At 55.7% G+C, this 19,752-nt stretch overlaps 1 protein-coding gene across 2 annotated transcripts; it reads right to left on the bottom strand.

The window, feature by feature from the left end:
• Positions 1 to 4,054: 4,054 nt before the first annotated feature.
• AMER1 (APC membrane recruitment protein 1) lies at positions 4,055 to 19,354 on the bottom strand. Of its 2 annotated transcripts, XM_040572463.1 has the most exons (3): positions 19,154 to 19,354; positions 9,576 to 13,071; positions 9,222 to 9,312 (listed from the first exon to the last, which is right to left on the bottom strand). In XM_040572463.1, exons 2-3 carry the CDS (start codon positions 12,975 to 12,977, stop codon positions 9,241 to 9,243), a joined length of 3,474 nt encoding a protein of 1,157 aa, XP_040428397.1. In that variant the 5' UTR covers positions 12,978 to 13,071; positions 19,154 to 19,354; the 3' UTR covers positions 9,222 to 9,240. The 2 variants fall into 2 exon arrangements, with proteins under 2 accessions (XP_040428396.1, XP_040428397.1); XM_040572462.1 differs by lacking the exon at positions 19,154 to 19,354 and adding an exon at positions 18,886 to 19,048 and having other exon boundaries at positions 4,055 to 13,071.
• Positions 19,355 to 19,752: the final 398 nt, after the last annotated feature.

The following is a 19,752-nucleotide window of genomic DNA, read 5'->3' as shown; positions in this document are numbered from 1 at the left end:
GTTTCACCACACCAAGTGAGCAAAGAAATCCCTCTATTTATCTCCCAGCATTTTTTTCCTCAAGTCCTGTTTTCCAAAGTCAGCCTTAATCACTCTTTAATCATATTTGATGCTCCTTTGGCTTCAAGCATCCCTTAAGCCTACCCTGGAGACTCTTCCCATATCCAGCCGGGGCTGCCACCCCTCCCGGGGCTCCATCCAGCGATCGTGTCCTCGCGTTGGCTTTCGCTCCGGGCACGCCTGGATCCTTAGCACCCATAGGTGGCCTTGCACCAGCCTCAGATATTCCCTAAGGTGCTGGATGGCCCCACCTCAGTCCTCTTCCACTCCTGGCTGGCATTTATGGGGATGACTCCGCTGTGCTGAAGAGAAGGAAGCAAATGGGCGCCTTCGGCCGCAGCAGCAGGAGCAGCAACATCGCGCAAAACCCCAGCATTAAAGCATGTGGGTGATCGTCTCCCCAGGATCTCCACCCATGATCCTTCCTGCTTCGGAAGATTTATTTGATTTTTTTTTATTTTTTTTTTGGTAACATGGAAGCAAGAGCAGGAGGAAATACATAAAAAGCCGGTGCCTGGGAGGCTGCAACCTCTGTCCTCCTTCCGCTCCGTGTGTCAGCGGCGGCTCCAGCCCCAGCTCCTCGAGGAGGCGGCTGGACCCTGCACCACTGACCGCTCGGCCCTGAGATCTCCCCGCAGAGACCCTCTGGGAGAGATGGGACAATCCTGGGGGAAAGCTGCGTTGCTCCCCCCCAGCTTACACAATCCTTAAGGCTTCTTGCGATGACCTTACCCAGACGTGCCTCTGAAGGCGCAGCTGGAGCAGCAGCTTGCAGGGCATGACATGACCAGCGGGTGCCCAATACCATGGGTCAGAGCAGAGGGGACAGCATCCCGCATCCCTGACCCCGGGCCTGTGCAGAAAATAAGAGGTTCTCTGCTTTAAACCATTGTAAAATTTGAAACACAAACCAAACGCTAAGCAGGATGGATATCTAGATTAATATCGTGTACATCGTGCTGATGCACAGAGGGCTTTTTGAAACGGGGCACGTTTCTAGGCTTTCCTCCCTCTCGAGCAAGGAGAGGACCAAAAGCCGTCCCTGGAGCAGAGCCCGCGGGTCCCACCAGTGGCACTGGGCTGAGCGGGTCCCTGGTGCCCTCTGGTGCCGGGTGCTGGCTTTGCCCAAACCTGCTCGCTGCCCACCAGGACGAAGGCGCAGGCTGTGGGGCTGGGAAATAAAAAGCTGCGGCTCTAGCACAGGCACCCAGCAGCGCACGACGCATCCCCAGCCCCCCAGAAAGGCAGCGGGAAGGGAGCGCTTGGGGCAGCTCCCCAACACCAGGCACCGACAAACCCTCGGTTTTTGGAGCAAAGCCATTGGCGTCACAAAGCTGGCGCAGCCAAGGCCCAGCAGGGAGCCACGGAAAGAGGTTTTTTTCCCCAAAACGTCTCATACGCAAAGATCTGGGCACCCGGCACATGCGGACCACACCGGTTCGTTTCCTTCCACCCTGTCAGCACCTGGCTGTGCCCGTACAGGGGCAGCCTACGCAGGGGCACCGCAGGCTGTAGGGTCACAGGCTGTGGGGTCACCGTCTGCAGCTGATACAAACCCGGGCACCGTGGGAAGCATCGCTCCAGCCCACACGGTGCAATAACGGAGCTCTCCCTTAGAGGTCAGCCCAACATCAAAACTGGTCCCCAAAATCCGCACGGATGGATGCGGTTCCTGCAAAGAAGAATCTGATGAAAACGGGCATTTGGGGAGGGCAAGGGATGCTCTCCGACACCTGCAGCCCTCACCTTGCTGCCTGCAGGAGGGTGCTGCTAAAAAGCGAGCTCTCACGCATGCTCCCCAGCTCCGTGGGGTGGGGAAACCCTGCTGGGACAAAGCCCCGATGTCTCCAGGGGGTGGTTTTGGGGAGCAGGACGACCGGCAGCCTGGTCTTGCTGCCTCTGCGATATTTTGCATGCCCAAAGCAGATGGAACAGCTCGGCAGCTCCAAGCAGGTGCCGGCTCCTTCCCATGAGACGCTGCAGCCCAGCGGGATTTTTTTTTCCATCATAAAACAGACCTCAGCATCATACTAAAAATAGAGAGATTAAAAAATAAATCTCCAGCACGCAGCTCCCGGGGTCAGCAGCCGCTGGGGATTGCAGCAGGGCTGAGCTGTGGGGATCCTGGTGCTGAGCATCTCTGCTCCGTGTGCGTGGTTTTGGGGCACACGATGAGGATGGGTCCCCCGGCACAGCAGCCTGCTGGTGTACCCCTAAGAACAGAGACCTTAACTCAAGGACTCAGGGAGGTAAAGAGGAAATTAAATGAACAGCAACCCCAGTCTTCAGCGGGACGGTCACCTGCGTCTCCCTTCGTGGCACAGCGTTGTTCTGTCAGGGCTGCGGAAATTGCTTTGGGAAAGAAAAACAAAAGCAATGCTTGAAAATGTGAAATGCATTTGCGTGAAGACAGACAGATTTGCGTGCATTTGTTCAGCACGCAGACTCACCAGCGAGTGGATTTGCATTTATCAGCAGGTAATTAACGCTGCAGCTCTGAAAGCACCCGGGGTGGGACGGGGACATCCCAAGCACCGGTGCCCTCCAGCAGCCACGAGTTGCTTCTCCTGCCACCTGTGCAGCAGGAAAATGGTGGCAAAAGGTTAAAGCAGCACAGCCTCCAGCCCGTCTCCAGCAGCATGGCTCCGCCACACCGCTGCCCCCACAGCCACGCTAACGCCGTCCCGCCTGGCAGCAGGGGTGCTTGGAGCCCCAGATCCGCAGGGCACAGCGTGGACCCCACCTTTGGATGGCCCCTGAAAGGTGGAGGCAGAGCTTGAGGAGCAGGATGAGGCCCGAGGCTGTGACCCAGGTGCTGCCAGGCACACACCCCGTCCCTGCCCTCTCCCCGTGTTGCTTTGCTCCTTTTGGGACGAGGTTTCTGTCCCCTGGCAGCAGGAGGGCCCCCTGCGTGCTGGCAGCTCCTTTTTCACAGCCGATCCCATTTCAGACTTTCTGCCCGTGATTAAAATGAAGAATAATAATCGGAGCTCATCCATCAGTGACAGCTGGCGCCTGCCCTCTGCTAAAGAGCTTCGCTCTGCCTGGGTATTTTTTTCGCTCCCTAAATTCAATTAGGTGTAATTAGGACTCGGCCCCATTACGGCCACGACTCCCCCGGGCCAAGCGTGGGGCTGGTGGCCTCTCGCCTCCTGCTGGCCCTGCTCCCGCGGGAGCCAAAATGCAGCAGCATAAATAATAATTAAACATTAAAATGAATGGTTCTGAACAACTAGCCCTCGCCCCTACAGTTCCCAGCTGCCTCCCGTTAGAGGCATCCAGGACCAGCTTTCAAACAGCTCCAACCACAGCTGGTGCAGGTCCACCCTGACCGCACCTCGGGCTTCTCAGGTGGGCAGAGCTCCGGGGGGCGCCGTGCCTGCTGCAAGCCTCACGGCTGCCCAACCCCAGGAGAGCTGCCCCTGGCCTCTACAAACCTGGTGACACATCCCCGTAGCTCTGGGGGCTTTGTTTCTCCGCACCTGGAGCTCGTGGCTGGCTCCGGGAGTTTTAGCAAAGCTTATTGCGGCTTTCCTTCTGGAAGAGGCAGCAGTGAAGAACGAGGGGGTGACGCAGGAGCAATGCAGGGAGGTGGGTGGCTTCTCACTTGTATCTTTTCTCCCCACAAATTAAACCCGTTCCTTCGGCCCACCTGCGAGGCCAGCACATCAGTGCGGGGCAGCGGGGAGGCGAAGCCACCGCTGGTTCTCCTGAATCAACTGAAGCCAGGGAGAAAGAGGGAAAAACCCGACTCAGAGTTGTGTCTTGAACGATGCTTGTGTTGCAGCGTTCACTTGGTAGCACCAAGTTCAGCCGAGGAATGAGTGCTACAGCCCAGCAGCGTGTTGTGCTCTAACACACGTCTTCTGCAGCCTTCTCCTGTTGAAAAAGTCACTTCACTTGCAACCAAGAGACAGGAGAAGGGAGGAGGGAGAAGAAAAAGGTATAATCGAGGATCAAGCAAGCCAGAAAAACACACAGGCGAGATCAGGTATTCTCTAAAAATCCGAAGTTTATTCATTAGAATTCAGTGAAAGGAACATTCAATTTAAAACACAGTCAATACATTAAAAAGTTGAAAGAACTAGTAGCAATGAGACCAGACCAGGACAAAGCCCCCACCAGACGGTCCCCTCGCGGGGGCCAGAGGGGAACCCCCTGCCTCCGCCAGGCTGCCCGAAGCACTGGGGCCAGCGCTGCCAGCAGCACGGCTCCCTTGCAGGTGGCCACGGAGGGGGACAGCAAGGGACGGACATGGGCAAAGCGCTGTTTCGTTAGCACTGACGGGCTTTTCTAGACTTCTGCGTGTTCCCTGCACCACAAGCAAGGCACCTGCAGAGGCAGCGGCAGGACGGGCACTGCTCCCAGCAGTGGGGAGCGCGCAGCGGGGTGCCGGAGGGGCAGGAGGTGGGCTGGCCGGGCTGAAGGCCTTTTTCCTTTTCCATTTTCTGGGATCATCCATCCGCAGAGAGAAGAGCCAGTACCAGGTCTGAGCTGCACTCGAGACAGGGCCCGCACACCGAGGGGCAGAGGGAATGTGAAAGCAGCGAGGGTCAGCGCGCCCCCGGAGTGTTTGCCAAGCCACCTGCCTTCCCGCCCCTGCTCCGGGAATGGGCCAAAACCATTAAAAAAAAAAGAAAAAAAAAAAAACACTAGCAGCACTCCTTTTTGTTAGGAGCTATTTAATTAAAAGACAAAAACCTGCACAGGGCTAAATGTCTCAGATGGAACTGGCATCTCTGCCGGCGTTGGCTGTCGGGGGAAGAAGGGACAAATCTGCTTTCAGTCTCAGTAATTTTTTAGCTTTTCAGCATTTAATTTTCTTTTTGCCTGTCACTGTTTGGCATTGTTCTCTTCTGCTCAATTAATCAACATGACCTTCTGCAGAGAAGTTATGTCAGCCCTTACACCCCACACAGGGTTGCAAACTCTGCAGGGGCACAGACATAGAGTCAAGCAAACAAAGCAGCATATTCATTCAACTAAAAAAAAAAAAAGGGAAGAAAAGAACCACGTTAACTAGCGTTAGGTCTTAGCTTACCAGAAGCTCTCATTTCAATTAAGATCCCAAAATTCGAGGCAGTGTTGCTCCGGGAAGAAGCCAGGCGGGGAGGGGACCCTCAGACCTCAGGGTTATTTTCAGAACGATTCCCAGACAGACACGGAGCAGGCCAGGCTCACAGCCCTGAGGAGCCCCAGAGAGGATCTTTGCCACTGGTTTCAAGATCATCACAGCAAACCAGCCGACAGCATCTCCTGCCCCGCGAGGTTGTACAGGGATTTAAGAAAAGCCCCAGTATTGGACAGAGTAACTACGCACACAGAACAGAAAGCCCCAGCTGAAATCCACGCTTTTTTAGTTTAAAAGACAGCCAACAACACTTTCAGGGAGAAATCACCACGGTCCACAAATTCAGATTAAAAACAAAGCTAGAAAACAGGTGACAAGTGTGACAAACCAGTATTAAAACAAAGACATCTTGGCGGCGTCCACAAAGAGAGAGTAAGTATTGGCAATGGACTGGCTGCTGATTTTCAGAGCCAGGCCCTCATATAAAGTTGAGCAGCGTGGTACACAAGGGTATGAGAAGCGAGGTGGTTTTCTTGCATTGCACAGGCAGTGGCAGCAGCAGTGACAGCAATAAATTGCTTTTTCTCCATCGGAACTGTAAACCACACCATTTTAAAACACAACGTACGTAAGTAAAAGAACAGTCCATAAAATCTCCCCATGAATATAAAATGCAAAACTATACAAAAATAGATAAAATCGACCATTTTCTTGTGTGTATATAAAAAACAAACAAACAAACAAAAGAACAAAGTCCCCAAAATGCAATACAGAGTTACTTGGTAGGCTGACCTGAAGGGCAGTGGTTTGATCTGTAAGTTAACAGTGATAATCCACCACTCCGAGCCAAGGCTTTCCCTGGAAGGGACGTACTCAGTTCCTTGAGGTTTGGGGGAGATTTTCCTCAATATCTCGGCAAGACAACCTGCTATCCTCACTCCTATGACTTATTTTTTGGCTCAGCAGACCCCTTTTTCACAAAAAGCCTCGATTACTACTCTCAAACTCGGGCTCCTTGGGTAAGTCTCTGTTTAACCAGGTTAAACGACAACAGCTTCATCCAGAGACGAGCAGAACTGCTGCAGTCCTGGGTGAGAAATCGGGCTGCTGCTAGCTTAGATGGGCTCCAAGGACTCAGGTGGGGAATTTCTTGGAAATGGTGCTTGGTATGAGGTTGGCAGTGGTGAACGAGCGAGCTCTGAGGGCATCGTGGGCTGCCAGCCCCTCTCCCCCATAGGAAAGCAGCCGTGGGTCGATCCCACCCCGAGGCAGCCGTGCCCGTGCTCCAACCACTCCCTGTGCCACCAAACACTCCCTGTTTGGCTTCAGCAAACCCAAACAATCGATTAACATCCGTAAATCGGGGAAAGGATGGAGGATCACCCTTACACGCTTCATTTCCAGACCCATTGCTTCTGAAAGGGGGGTGTGAGTATTTCCCCCCTCCAGGGATTTGAGCGTTAATTTGGACACTGCAACTGTGAGAAATCTCTCCTAAATCCCTAAGGGGACAAGATCAAGGCCCAGGAGCTTGTATTTGGCACTCAAAGAGCAGCTCTTTTATAATTTCCGGGTAGAAAAGTATTGTGGGGAAGATCTGGTCCTATTTATCCCAGAGCAGACAGGTATTGTAAGAGCAGGAGTGCATTAGGTAATGAAATCCACTCCACGGCAGTGAAAATCTACAGCCCAGGTTAGAATAATGAAAATTTTTACTTCTTTTGGTTAATGGGGCAGAATGCTCCAATAATCCTGGAAAATGGGTTTAAAATGCTTTTAAAAATCTCACTTTAAATCAGCAGGTGTCTGCTTCATTTAGTTCAAGTCAAATTAAGAGGAGAAACCTTTGGTATAAAGTCAGATTATCAAGTCTTGGCTGTATTGCTTTCACACATTAGTCTAGGAACTGTTGTCAGTAAGTCTTTCTACTACGTACCTACAACCAAAATAATTATTACTAAAGAGACATGCATTTGCAACTGTACATTCATTTTAGCACTGAGACACTTTCATACTTCACCAGGACTTTGGCAAACGCTGCGCCATTTACAAAAACACTACGCAAAACCCCCCTGACCTGCAAGATGCCTTTGGTGACACGCTGAAAGAAAATAACCACTAAAAATCCAGGAAGAGGCTGCTGCGGAAGCCAAGCAATTACGGCGAGCAACGGTTTGTGCTGTGGCATCTCTGGTGTTGCTAGCACTGTCTGCCTGCCATCCGTCCCTTGCGAGTGGCAGCGGGTTGCAGTGGACTCAGCTATGATGCCGGTGTCAATTAGGGCTGCTCTGTCCCACGAACCCTTTTGGCTACAACGGGAGTGAACAGAGGGTAGAAGAGTCTGTCCCACAAAACCCTTTTTGATAAAAGAAGAGTGCACAGAGGGAAGGAAAATGCTGCACAGCGGGTTCCCACAGCACCTCCGTGCAGAGGCGCTGGTACAGAAATACTGAAAAATGAAGGTTTAGTCCCACAGATATGCAGACAGCTCTGCTCTAACCTCAGGAGTCTGTTCACGGAAAAAAAAATCATACATAAATGGAACTGCCAAAAATCAAAGCCTGGCTTTGCCATTCCCTGCTCCTTCATGGATGCACAGGGACAGGGGTAAGAAGCCTCTTCCCAAGACGAAATAACAGGACTTCATTTTGCTTGGGAACACAGCACAAAGCAGCTCTCGGTGCCTCGGTGCTCCCCAGGCACGGTGACACCGGGGGCTGCTCGTGTTCCAAGCACATCGGTCAGCGGGTCGGGGGCACAGCCAGGCACCGGCCACAAACAGCAGGCCCTGGAGGAGGGGAACGCTGTGGTATTGCCCGTTTGGGATTATTTTTTTAATGCTAAAAGCTCTGCTGTGAGAAGAAGCAGAAAAGGGGCAAGTCAGGGAGAAAAAAAAAAAAAAGCTATCTGTAACTGAATTAAGATCAGGCTCCAGAAGTTGGACAGAAGCAGGAAGAGGCCTTGTAAGTCACAGAAGGCGAGGTTTGGGTTACAGACAAAAGTGTTTAAGATCGACCAGGACACAAGAGACTCCTTGAGGAGAGACAGGAGCTCTGTTCCACCAGCCTCAAAGTGTTTCCAGGAGCTCTCAGCCTCCTCAGCACAGAGCCTGCCTCCTTAGCTCATGTCCCTTCTCCACACTCGTTGAAAGAGGAAAAACAAACAATCAAAAACCTGCAGCAATCTCCAGCTTTTTTGTTCCCTCCAGTTAGGAGGAAGAAGTTGTGAAGCCTAATTTAGGCTGCATTACATCCTGTATTCCAATTAACAGAATACTTTCCCCGCATGAGTTTATGCAAAGAAAACAAACAAAGTAAAAAACCCACAAAACTTCCTTTTGAAGAAAGTAACAGCATCGGCAACTTCACAGCTACAGGCACGATGCAAATTTAGCTTATTTCAAAGAATTCCTACATGTGCCCGTGGCCTGGGAGAGGCTAGGAATGTGGGACAAAGCATGGGAAATGCTTCACTTGGAAATTATGCACCATGAAGACAGACCACGACAAAAAAGGGCTGAAGTTTTGTTCTGGAAAGGGAATCCATCAAGAGAACTCCTCTCCGAGTGTTGTATTTTTGAGCAAATTAAAGCTAGAGCTGAAAAATGTTATCAGCACGCACACAAAAGCTCCTGCTTTCCTTTTGGGCAGGAAAAAAAAAAAAGTTACGGCAACGTTCCCCTTTCAGCTGAATTGCCTCCTTTCCTTGCTCTCAAAATAACCTGCATCCTTCCTCTGGGGTCCCCAAATCACAAACAAGATGGAAGACATTAAAAGTCTGTCCGAAACAAAACGTTTCACCGAGAAGAGGAAGAAAAAACAATTTCTTCTGAAAGCTTCCCCGAGACTTGCTCCCCTGGCTCCATCCTGAAGCGGTGGCTTCAGGAAGGCGCCCGAAAGCAGCCTGGCCCCAAAAACCTCAAACCAGGGAGACGTGACCCCACGCAACCAACTAACGCCCGAAGCGAGGGCGCAGGGCAGCAATGCTCCCTGCTCCTCCCAAACATCAAATCCTCAAATCTTTCCTCCAAAGGTGACGGTGCCCCTTGAGCTGAACCTGCCGAGAACAAACCTGCCGTGCTAGAAAAGGGTCCGTTTCCAGAATTTATTCTAGCAGCAATGGGGCCGTGCACTGGGGCCGCATTTTGCATTGTGTATTGTATTCGAGAGCGGTGGCTCGCACTGGGAAAAAAAACAAAAGTGCCTCAGTGTTAATCCATGAATCTAGGAGGTTGCTCTACTTCAAACCAGAGTACCCACAGCAGCGCGGAACGGCGGCAGCATGCAGACCAGGTGCTTACTGCAGCTGCAGGAGTTCATCTTTGTTGGCCCAGTTCGACATTAAAGTCGCTCCTTAGTGTTCACTTTCTCCCTCCCCCTGCCCACCCTTTTAACCCTTTCCCACCTCCCCGGCTGCCCAGGAGGAGCTATTTGGCTCCTGTTACATTCACCGCAGCGCTCGGGCAGCCGGCGGGCAGCGCGCTCCCCTGCGTGCCTCTCCCTTTCAGCAGCTCTTTGCCGGCGCTCCCGAAGTGCTCCACGAAGCAGGAGGGGCTTTTTAAGGTTTCGGTGCTGTCATCGTGAAACTGGGGCACCCCCTGGGCCACGCCGACAGGTTTGCACTTGGCTGGTTTCTCTGGGGACTGAGCGAAGCCGAAGCTCTGCGGCGGCTCCGGCTCGCCCAGCGGTAACACGCGGGCGAGCTTTTTGGCCGCGACTTCTCCGTGGTACCTGTAGGCACCGGGCGCCTCCAGGGGCTGCCTCGTGTCGGCCTGCAGAGGTAAATTGGACGGCCTGACCAGTTGCCTGTCCAGCTCCGGCTCTTGGGGCCGCCTCTCCAGAGCCTCTCTGGCACTGCTGCGGGAAAGGGACAGAAAGGGGGAGTCGGCGTCCGGCTGCTCGGACGGCTCCCAGCCGCTCTCCAGCCCAGCAGCCGGAGCAAAGCCCCAGCGTTTCACCCCCCCGGGAGCCAGCTCGGCGTCGTACTGCAGGTGCTGCAAGCCCGGCCAGCCCAGCACACTGTCGGCCTCCCCACCTGCAGGAACGGACAGCCCGGCGTCCTCTTTGCTCCTGCTCCTTCTCGCACCGTCCAAGTCCTTTTTGTCCCGTTTAGACCAGAGCTGGCACGGCTTAAGGCCGTTCTTGGACACCTGCAGGTCGGCGAGCTCGAACTCGAGGCTCTCCGTGTCGAGCGACCTGCTCCTCCTGTTGACGGAGAGGGGCGCTGGCATGGCCGGGCTGAGCCCGTGCAGGCGCAGGTGGCGGGGAAGGCTGGCGACACCCCAGTTACAGCTCTGGAAGGAGCCCTGGGGGTACCCGGGGAACATTCTCTCGTCACATTCAGCAAATGACTCTTTCTGCACGTAGCTGTCGTCAAAGGCCTCGAAGGATGCGGCGATGTCCTCGTCGGCGTTCATCTCGAGGTGCTGCTCGCACTCCCCTTCCCCTTCCTGCTCCACGTCGACGATGTCGAAGGTGACCATGGTGGGGAGGACGGGGAGGTTCTGCGTGAAGGAGGAACCGGAGTCGGAGCTGCCCAGGCTTTCCGAGAGGCTGGAAAAGAGGGTCCCGCTGCTGGTGAACTCCACTAGTGCTTGCGAGAAGTTCACGGCATGCTCGGGTTCACATTCGCTGTCAGCCTGGGGCTCCCTGGGGGCGGCCTCAGCCCCGTCGCGGCGGTCGCTCTGTGAGCAGCTCTCGCGCTCGTGGGGCCTGTAGCCGGGGAACGGCCCTGTTTTGGGTGGGGCCACGCCGCCGTGGACGGGGCCCCCGAACAACGCCTGATCCGGGTCAGAATTGAACCCTGGGTTGTTCTTCATGAGCTGAATAAGGCAACTTCCTTGGGCTTTTTGGCTGTTGTAACAGTTCTCTGGACACAAAGGCCCTGGAAAGTCCCTCCACTCTGGGTTTTCGCCTCTCGCCACTGAAACCCCGCTACTCACGCTCCTATTCGGAGCTTGAGAGGCAATCTGCTCACTACCAAGGCAACTCTGATTTTTGCCAATCAAGCTGGCTGCTCTAGTTTTACATTCAAGGTACTGCTTTTCCCTGGGAACATCGAGCCGTTTCAGGACCGGTTCCCTCTGCAGCTCCCAGTACAGCAGCTCTTTCTGGATGGCAGCTAGCCGCTCTTCTTCGGTTTCCATAACACCCATTTTCTGATCCATCATCTGGATCAAGCCCTTCTCAGCAGGGAGACAGAAGTCCAAGAAGTAGCTGAAGATCTCTGGGCGAGAGACTTTGCTCTCAAACAGGGATTCCTCCCCGTGCGAGGGACTCATTAGCGTGTCATCTGGCTCATAAAACTCGTAAAGCGCATCGCCGCTGTAGCTGTCTCTGGGCAGACGGTCCTTCTTGATCTCGCAAAGCCCATCCCCGCCTTCGTCCTCTGGTCCCGGCGTGGTGGAGTCATAGTAACCCTCGTCGCTGTTAGGTGCAGACTCCTGCTGGTCGCTCTGCGGCGTCAGGAGCTCAACGCCATCCATCGCCCCCCCGGCGTAGGGGTGGGCTTCTGCCTCGTGCAAACCACGCGTCTCCAGCTTGCTGCTCGCCGCCTGCGGGTCGCGACCGCTCATGGCGGGTGGCAGCTGGGCTTCGTAGCTCCCGTCCCCTTCAGTGGTGCTGTCCCACATCTGCTGGAGGTACTCCTCCGCCTCCTCCGGCATGGCCATCTCCTCCCCGCCGCCCTGGTAGGTGACGAGGCAGGAGCTCCGTTTCGCAGCATCTCTGCTGCGCTCCACAGAGATCGCGCTCTCGGCAATGCTGAGGATGTCGGGCTCAGCGATGATGTCTCCGCACCCCGTGAGGGAATCGAAGCTCTTCAGGGACGTGACGTCTCCGAAGATGAGGCTCAGTTGGTCCCCAGAGTGCAGCGAGGGAGGGTCGTTGTCTGCCAAGTCGGGATGCAGGGCCACGGGGAGGTGGCTGTAGTCAGACTCTGCACAGACAGCGGCGTCCACCTCTGATTTTGCATCCAGAGCATCCTGGTCCCCAGGCATCGCCACCCCATCACCCTCGGGGCTGCCCTGGTCAGCCCTGAGCCAGTCTGGCTCAGCAGCCTCCCCGGAGTTGGTGGTCGTGCCTACCGAGCAATTATCCTCCGAGTTCCCTGGGCAGGCCGCAGCGAGGGGGACAGACCCAGGTCCCCTTTCCTCTGTGGCTCCTTGGGTTTCCGTTCCCGTGCCTCGAGCTTTGTTGGCCTCCTCTGAGTCCCCAGTCCACTCAGGGAGCTCTGCTTTCTCGCACTCAGCCACCTTGCTCTTGCGGTGACGCCGGATGCTGTTCAACAGCCCCTTCAGGCCTTTTTTCGGTCTGGGAAAGGATGACTTGTCTCCATTGGGCTTCTTCTCACAGCCCTCAATACTCCCTGGCGGAGAGCCGTCCTGCCTGCCAAAATCAAACTTGACGCTGGTGTCTATGGCCACGTGAACGCTTTGGGAGCTCGGCAGCGGGCAAGGATGCGAATCCTTGCTTCCATCCGAAGGGCTTTCCAGCTGCACCCTGCTGCCCTCGTCATACACAGCACCGCTGATCCCATCGTGGGTCTTACTTTTACTGAGGCCCTTTTTCGAGGCTCCTTTCCCCTGGCCTTTGTTTCTGCCGCCAAAGAAACTGGGCAGCGTACATATGCTCCTCTTCCCTCCAAACAGCTTGAAAGCAGTTTTCTTCAGCTTGCCGGGGGGGGCCTGGGGCTGCTGCTGCTGCTCCGCAGCTGCGACCGAGGCATCGCTCCACTGGGACAGCCGCTCGCCGTTCTCCTCGGGCTGCTGGTCGCTGCCCTTGCGCTGCCTGCACACGGCGGACTGAGACCTGCTCCTGGCAGACTCCTCTGTGCAGGCTGCTTCCATGGCAGCTGCTGGGCTCAGGTCTGTCTAGCTGGAAGCGAGGACTTCGGTGGCAGAGTCTTCCTCCGGGCACGCGGGCTGAAGCATCGTGGCTGACCTAAAGCAAAGAGAAAAGAGAGAGGAGGTGAGGGCACGGCAGGGGGTGGTGCAGAGTCACTCGCAGCGGTGTAACGAGCCGAGGTGCTTCGTCCCTGTCTGGAACCGGCACTGCAAAAGCCTCCAAGAGCCACTCGTCTCACCTCACCTGCTACAGCTTGGCATGGAAATGCCACAAAACTCAAACTCACCAGACCACCAGTCCAGGAAACCCACCAGCACCCACTGGGCAGCATCACCGCATCCAGGCCTGGCCCCACGCCACCTTGCTTGCAGACACATTTGTTTGGCCTCCTTTTGCCAAAGGGGCAACGAGGGGCTGCTAACAGCGGCCTGCCGGCACAGGGAGCAAGGGCATCTCCAAAAGGGAGAGGGACTGACACCTCCCAAACTCTACTTCCAGCCCTCCCAAACAGGAGGAAGCATTTTGATAGAGAGCCAAGCCAGGCAGCAGCCCTTGCAGTAAGCGTGCATCCAGCTGAAGAGCTATTTACTGTACCTTTTTTCCCCCCTCTCACCAGATTTCAGTTGTTTTTAAAATCATCTGTCAAGCAAGAAAGAATTGCATTAAAACCATTCATTACAAACCACCACGATCAGATTATCTCAGTAGCAGAGAGAGAGGTTTTAAAATTTCAGCCTGGATTGATGTCAATAGCAGAGAAATAAAATAATAATATTTCTTTTCCGGAGTCGAGATTGGAGAGAATAAATCCAATGAAGATTGTAAAGCACTGCTGAGCTGCTGTACCTGAGGCTTAGCCCTGACTGGGACGAGGCTGGGAAAGCTTTCCACAGGCTTTGCCCAGAGATCCTGAATCAGAAACACACCCAGACGATGGCTCCTGGAGCTCAACAGCAAACCCACCACCTAAGATCTTCTCTCGGGCCTTGGGAGGCTGCACAGCAAGTATCACAACGGTTATTTGCCCCTGTAATTAACGAGAGCCCTGGTGATCTGTGGCTTCTGGGGCCTTCCCAGAGCATCCCAGGGGGGTTGTGGCACTTTTCTAGCTCTGACAAAGCACTTCTGGACACCTAGATGCTTCCCAAACCCTTCTGGAGCAACTCCGGGCTTTCTCTGGAGCCTCCCCAGAGCCTCTTCTGCAGAGATCTGTTTAGGTAGGACTGAAAGACAACAGCATGCATACATGTGTGCGCACAGATTGTTTGAGAAGTGGCAGAAAAATGAAACAGGAAAGAGATTTCACAAATTCAAATTGAAAACAAACTCGCTCTGGCTCCACATCAGCACTGGCATCAATGGATGCGCGCTGCTGTGACCACATGGCCATTTATAGATGCTCGCAAAATTAAGTCACCAAAGGCAAAACCCCAAACCTGAGATAAGGGTTAAAAGCAAAACCAAGCAAATCCCAATAAAAGACAGCACTTGTCCTGTCCTCAGCTTCCTGGGGTGGCCAAGAGGGACAAGGGGGAGCCGGGCAATCTGGGAGCGAGGCAGTTTTCTGCCCCAGGTCCAGAGCACCCAGGCCTGACCCCGGCCAGGTCCTGGGGGTCTGTTAGCACACAGCTGTGGCACAGCACCCTCGCCAGCAGGCTGTCCTGCTCCGAAACCGAGCTCTGAGCACCACATCCCCCCCTCCAGGGCTGAGGACAGCCCCTGATGTGGAAGGGACAGCCTCCATCCTCCCCAGCGCCTGCCGGAGCAGGGGCCCGCGCAGCACCCCGCTGGGCTTTACTAACTTTGTAGGTTTGCAAACGTGCACGGCCACCTCAGCTTCCAGCAGCAAAGGAGGAGGAAAGCAGCCCAGCCTGCACCTAAAAGCTTCGGGAAAACGTCACTGATTTATCCCCCAAGCACACCGAGGGGCTGAGGCCGCTCATCAGGCCGCTCTCCTTCACGCGGGCTGACGCTGCCTATGGTAAGCAGGCTGCTAAATCCTTTCTTTGTGTCGCACCAGAGATTAGGTGGGGAGCCCCTGATAGCAATTGGTGGACTCACCCAGCTCAACCCAGCTGCCTTTCGGCAGGGCCTCACCCTGCAGGGCCAGAAACCCCCAAATCCCTCGGCGACCCCCAAGCACAGCACTGCAGAAGGGTCCGGCTGCTCGCGCTCTGTTGCCTCCTCTCACCAGGAGCCCAGCTGTGCCCCAAACCACAGATGTTTCTGAGCAGGGACGGATGGAGGCCCCGATGCAGCACTGGCCGGGCAGCAGTGGAGCCCCAGAAATCTGCTCGCACCCCACCAAGCACCCTACGTACACCTGAGCGCAAGGAAATACCTCCTCCTTAGGCAGCACACATCCAGCCGCAGGTTTTTGGCCCCCACGTCAGATCAGAGACCTTCCAGAACAACAAGAAGCACTGAAGGGACGAGGCCCGAGCACAACAAACCAGGAATCCCCCCCCATATAGGCAGGTGCACGGGGACGGCACAGCTGCTAGCACGGGAGGTGTGCACCCGAGCACGATCAATTAATTCTTGCAGGCACCAGGCAAGGACAAGCTACAATCAATTAATTCTCAGCAAGGGAACAGGAGCGTCGTCCTGATGCTACAAACAGGGGACTGGGAATTAAGGGACTTACCGCATCTCAGGGGAGTCTGTCCTGCTGCCAGGATCAGGAGGCAGAAGCACCCCCAGCAAGAGAGCGGATTTCTGTAAGCCGGGAGAGCTGCTCGAGCACCGCTTGGAGGTTTTGTGTCAGATGCAGCACCTCCTCTCCTTAACCCGGGGGGCTGCTTTTGCCACAGCTGGTGCTACAGACAGCCAGAGCAAGCCCGGGGCTGGCCCGGCTCTGCAGCACGCCCGGGGAGCCATCGTGGCAGGCTGCTCACGGGACCTTTCCAAAACTGCAGTTGTGCTCCAGCTCTGGAGTTAAAGAACAAAAAATTTGAGCAAATAACATGGAGCCCAGCCCTAGCTGGAATTCACCAGATTCTGACCGAGCCCGCAGACAAAAGACATCCTTCCACGGACCTCCGGAGCGCCTTGTCTGAGGCAGCAGGAACTGAGCTGCAGGCATCTGCGGTGGGAGAGCTCTTCCCGGAGCTCTGGTGCTCCCTCCTGCTGCGGCGGCGCGATCCCTTCCCACAAACCGTCGGGTTCCTCCACGTGGGAGCTCCTGCCCCGCAGAGCTCCGGGCCTGTCCCAAGAACCAAAAGCCCTGAGAACTGGAAACCACCTTCCATTTTCCAAAGTATTTTACTCGTGGCCATTTTATACCTAGTTTAGCTTACACGTCTTTTCCCTTTTGCAGTGCTTAACCCACAGTACACTTACCCCTAAATCAGATTCCCAGTTCTGAGGCCGAGTGAGCCCTCCCGACTCCCCCCGTGCAGCGTGCTCTGTACCCCCCGCGCCACCCTGCAGCCTTTTCCGTGCCCACGATGACAGAAATTAAATCCTTCCTGAACAGAGGCAGCAAGAAGAGGGGCGAGGGCCGGCAGCTGAGTGGCACTACATACCTGGCAGCTTCCCCCCCGCGCTCCCGATAGAGCCATCGCGGAGGTGCCCCACATAGCCCCGCGGTGATGGCAGCAGCACAGCCCTGATCCTTCTGCAAATCACCCACAGAAGCTCCACTCAGCTAGTATTTTGCCGGACGCTGCTTACGAACAAGCAGCAGCTCTCCCCATGATGCCCCCTACGCCTCCGCACCGCTGGTGCCCCGTTTGCAGGCGCGTTATTACAGCCGTCAGTACTGACGGGCACAGAACTGACGAAGTGTGCCGCCCCGATCCCCAAATAAACTGTTGCACAAACGATTTTTGTTACGGTAAAAACAGCAGGCAATAGAAATCGTTTTGTTGGAAAGCTGCGTGTTAATGTCATTCTGTCTAAGAGACAAAGACAACTCGAGCACTTCAAAGTTTCAGTCCCGAGGCCTGATTTACCAGGAGCTTTATAGTTGTAAAACTCCTTTAGTCAGAGCTGTGATTTTCTTCAGTTGTTTTTTTCCTGCGATAATTACACCAATGTGAAGCACCACGTGGGCAGATATCTACGAGTTCAAGAGTGCCTGGCGCCGGTGCTGCTTATCCCCAAACCTACTGGTATAACCACATCCACAGCGGGGAAGCATTGACCCTTTACCCCACCTGGGTGTAATTAACATGCCATATTTACATACTTATGGAGACAGCCGGGATCCTCAGGCAAGAAAAACCCTACAGCTTAGGCAGAGATGCTGCACTTACACAGCAGCACCTTGTTTTTACGGCGAGAGATAGCTGGTGTGCCAGAGAAGGTCCCGAGATGCTGGCGCTGACTCAGAACGAGCTTCACAATTTGCATTCGCCACCAACCTCAGCTTTCCCCTGCTCAGAGCTTCCGCCTCCCCTTTTGTAAAAGGAAATTCTTTCGTGTTTCATCGCGTTTTAACATCAGGCAGGTGGGTTTGGAGCGTGCTGACGCAGATGGGTAAAGAGAGAGACACACTGGGGAGTAAACAACACCTAGCCCCCCAGCACATCCCTGCTCCGGCTCTGAGCTGCCACCGAAGATGCTCAGCAGTGGCCGAAAATTGGCCCAAAACCTGAGAAATGAGTCAGGTCGCACAAAACCGATGCCCAAGGAACAACCTGCTGCACCAGGGGTACCACCGAGCAAGGAGCCACCGCAGCCTGCTTGCTGCAGGACCTCAGTCCCGAGCAGAGCTGACCCGGAGCAGCGCAGTGACAGCAGGCACAGACCTCGGGGTAAGCCAAGAGCACGGCGCCTTCCCCTCACACCGAGATCACAGCCACCACAACTGCGAGTAGTAACCACATGAAAAAAAAACGCAAGCGAACGCTTTTACGAGACGGGTGTAAGTTTAACAGCTCTGCCTGAGGAGCTCGTGACACCTCCATTAAGTCTGGTGCTGAATAGGAAGGCAGATCCCTCCCACGGAGGCATTCCCGTGCCTCTCCCCACTCAGCCCCGGCGCGGCGCGCGGCTGTTTGGGTGCCTCGCTCCACGCACGGCTTGTCTGGGCTCCTGTCCGTCACCTCGCAGCTTTTTGGATGCGAAAGACAGAAGCCTGGTGGGAAAGGTCACAATAAACTTACGGAGAACAGGGACTTCAGACAAAAACATGCAGTCACCCAACCTTTGTGGGAAGATGGAGCGCATCAAGAGGCTCAAGCAGTTCATCGTTAACCTCAACACCGACGCTGCGTCGCAGATCCAATCCTGCCCAGGCTGGAGCGAGCACCAACAAAAACCTGAGCCAGTACACAGCACAGGTATTTTGGTCTACCAGAAAAACACACGTGAAAATTCAGTTTTCCACTCATGGCTCGCGGATGGCTGAATTTGTGCAAAGTGGGACACCGGCAGTTACCGGTCAGGCCTCAACGGTTGGGGACGAGAAACACGGCCAAGAACCTGGGGCCACATCCAACGCCACGATGAATCTGGCTTTAAAAGCCTCGTCCAAACTCTTCCTGAAGACCGCGGAGTCTCAGCAGGGAAAGAAACCCAGAGCCATGTGTCGGGATGCTCAGATCCCACAACCTCCGAGAGCCAACAACCGTGTCGGTGGGTTCGACACCAGGGTAGGAAGGCCGGGGGGACGTGACTCCCGCTGGGGACAATCGGTCTGTCGGGTGCTGGGCTTGGGGCTTGGCACGAGCAGGATGCCACCTCCGTGGGGTGCCACCTCCGCGTGTCGCCCGTGACAGCCCCCGTGGAGATGGAGGGGATGAAGGCACAGCGGCTCTCGGGGGGCTCAGCTCAGCCTGCCCACCTCAGCAGCCCGGCCTCTCCTCTCCTCCCCGGGCCCTTCCCCAGCCCAGAGCCCCCCTTCCCCGCACCCCCGCAGGACGGGAACACCCTCGCCCTCCGCCGGCCCCGCGCCCCCCTCACCCCGGCAGCCCCAAGCCCTCAGCTCCCAGCTCCGCGGAGGCTGCCACGGCCGGGCCCAGCACCGCTCCCGGGGCTCCGGTCCGGGAAGGAAGCGATAAAAAATAGAAAAAAAAAAAAAAAAAAAAAAACCGAGCGCGGCCGCCACCCCCGGGGGGACCGCGGCCGGCCGGCCCCCGCGGCCCGGTGCGGCGGGGCGAGCCGGGGCCTTGCGTGGCGGCCTCCGCCGCAACAAAGGGCCCCGCCGCCGGGCCCCGCCGGCCGCCCTTACCGGCGTGCTGGGCCGCGGCCGGAGCTCGGCCGAGGAGGAGGAGGAGGAAGCACGGCCCGTCCCTGCCGTGCCCGCCGCCGGGGAGGGACGGGGCGGCGCCAGCCGAGGAGGGAGGGACGGGGGCGGTGGGGGTTTGTCACCAGCCGCCCGTTGGGGCGGGCCCTGCGGGCTGGTCCCGGTTCTGGGGTGTAGGTCGGGGGAAGGAGGCGACGGTCGGGGCGGTGAAGGAGCCGCTGTGGCAGGGGGCTGCTGCTGGCCCTGGGGAGATGCCCCGAGGGGCTGCACCTTGAGCCACCCCTTCGGGTCACCCCGCTGCGAGCCCAAGGCCAAAATCCCCATTAAATTAATATCTATTTTACTGGACGGTCCCTGCCCTCTCTCCCTTCAGATGAGCACCACCAGGGCCTGGATTTTCACTGAATGGGGGTAGAAACCTTATCACACGCATGAGGGATGAGCAGCCCTCGTGCCTGGCTGCTTGCACCAGGCTGAGCCTCCCACAGCTGGCCAGAGGTGGAACATCCTTCCCCCCGTGATCCTGGCCCCCACAAACCAGAAATTCAAGGAGATGCTTTAGGAAGTGAGATACCAGCATCTCT

This window comes from Cygnus olor, chromosome 13, assembly GCF_009769625.2.
Source record: "Cygnus olor isolate bCygOlo1 chromosome 13, bCygOlo1.pri.v2, whole genome shotgun sequence".
Taxonomy (NCBI): Eukaryota; Metazoa; Chordata; class Aves; order Anseriformes; family Anatidae; genus Cygnus; species Cygnus olor.
Note: the sequence above shows the minus strand (reverse complement) of the source record. Positions and strands in the feature narration are given on the sequence as shown.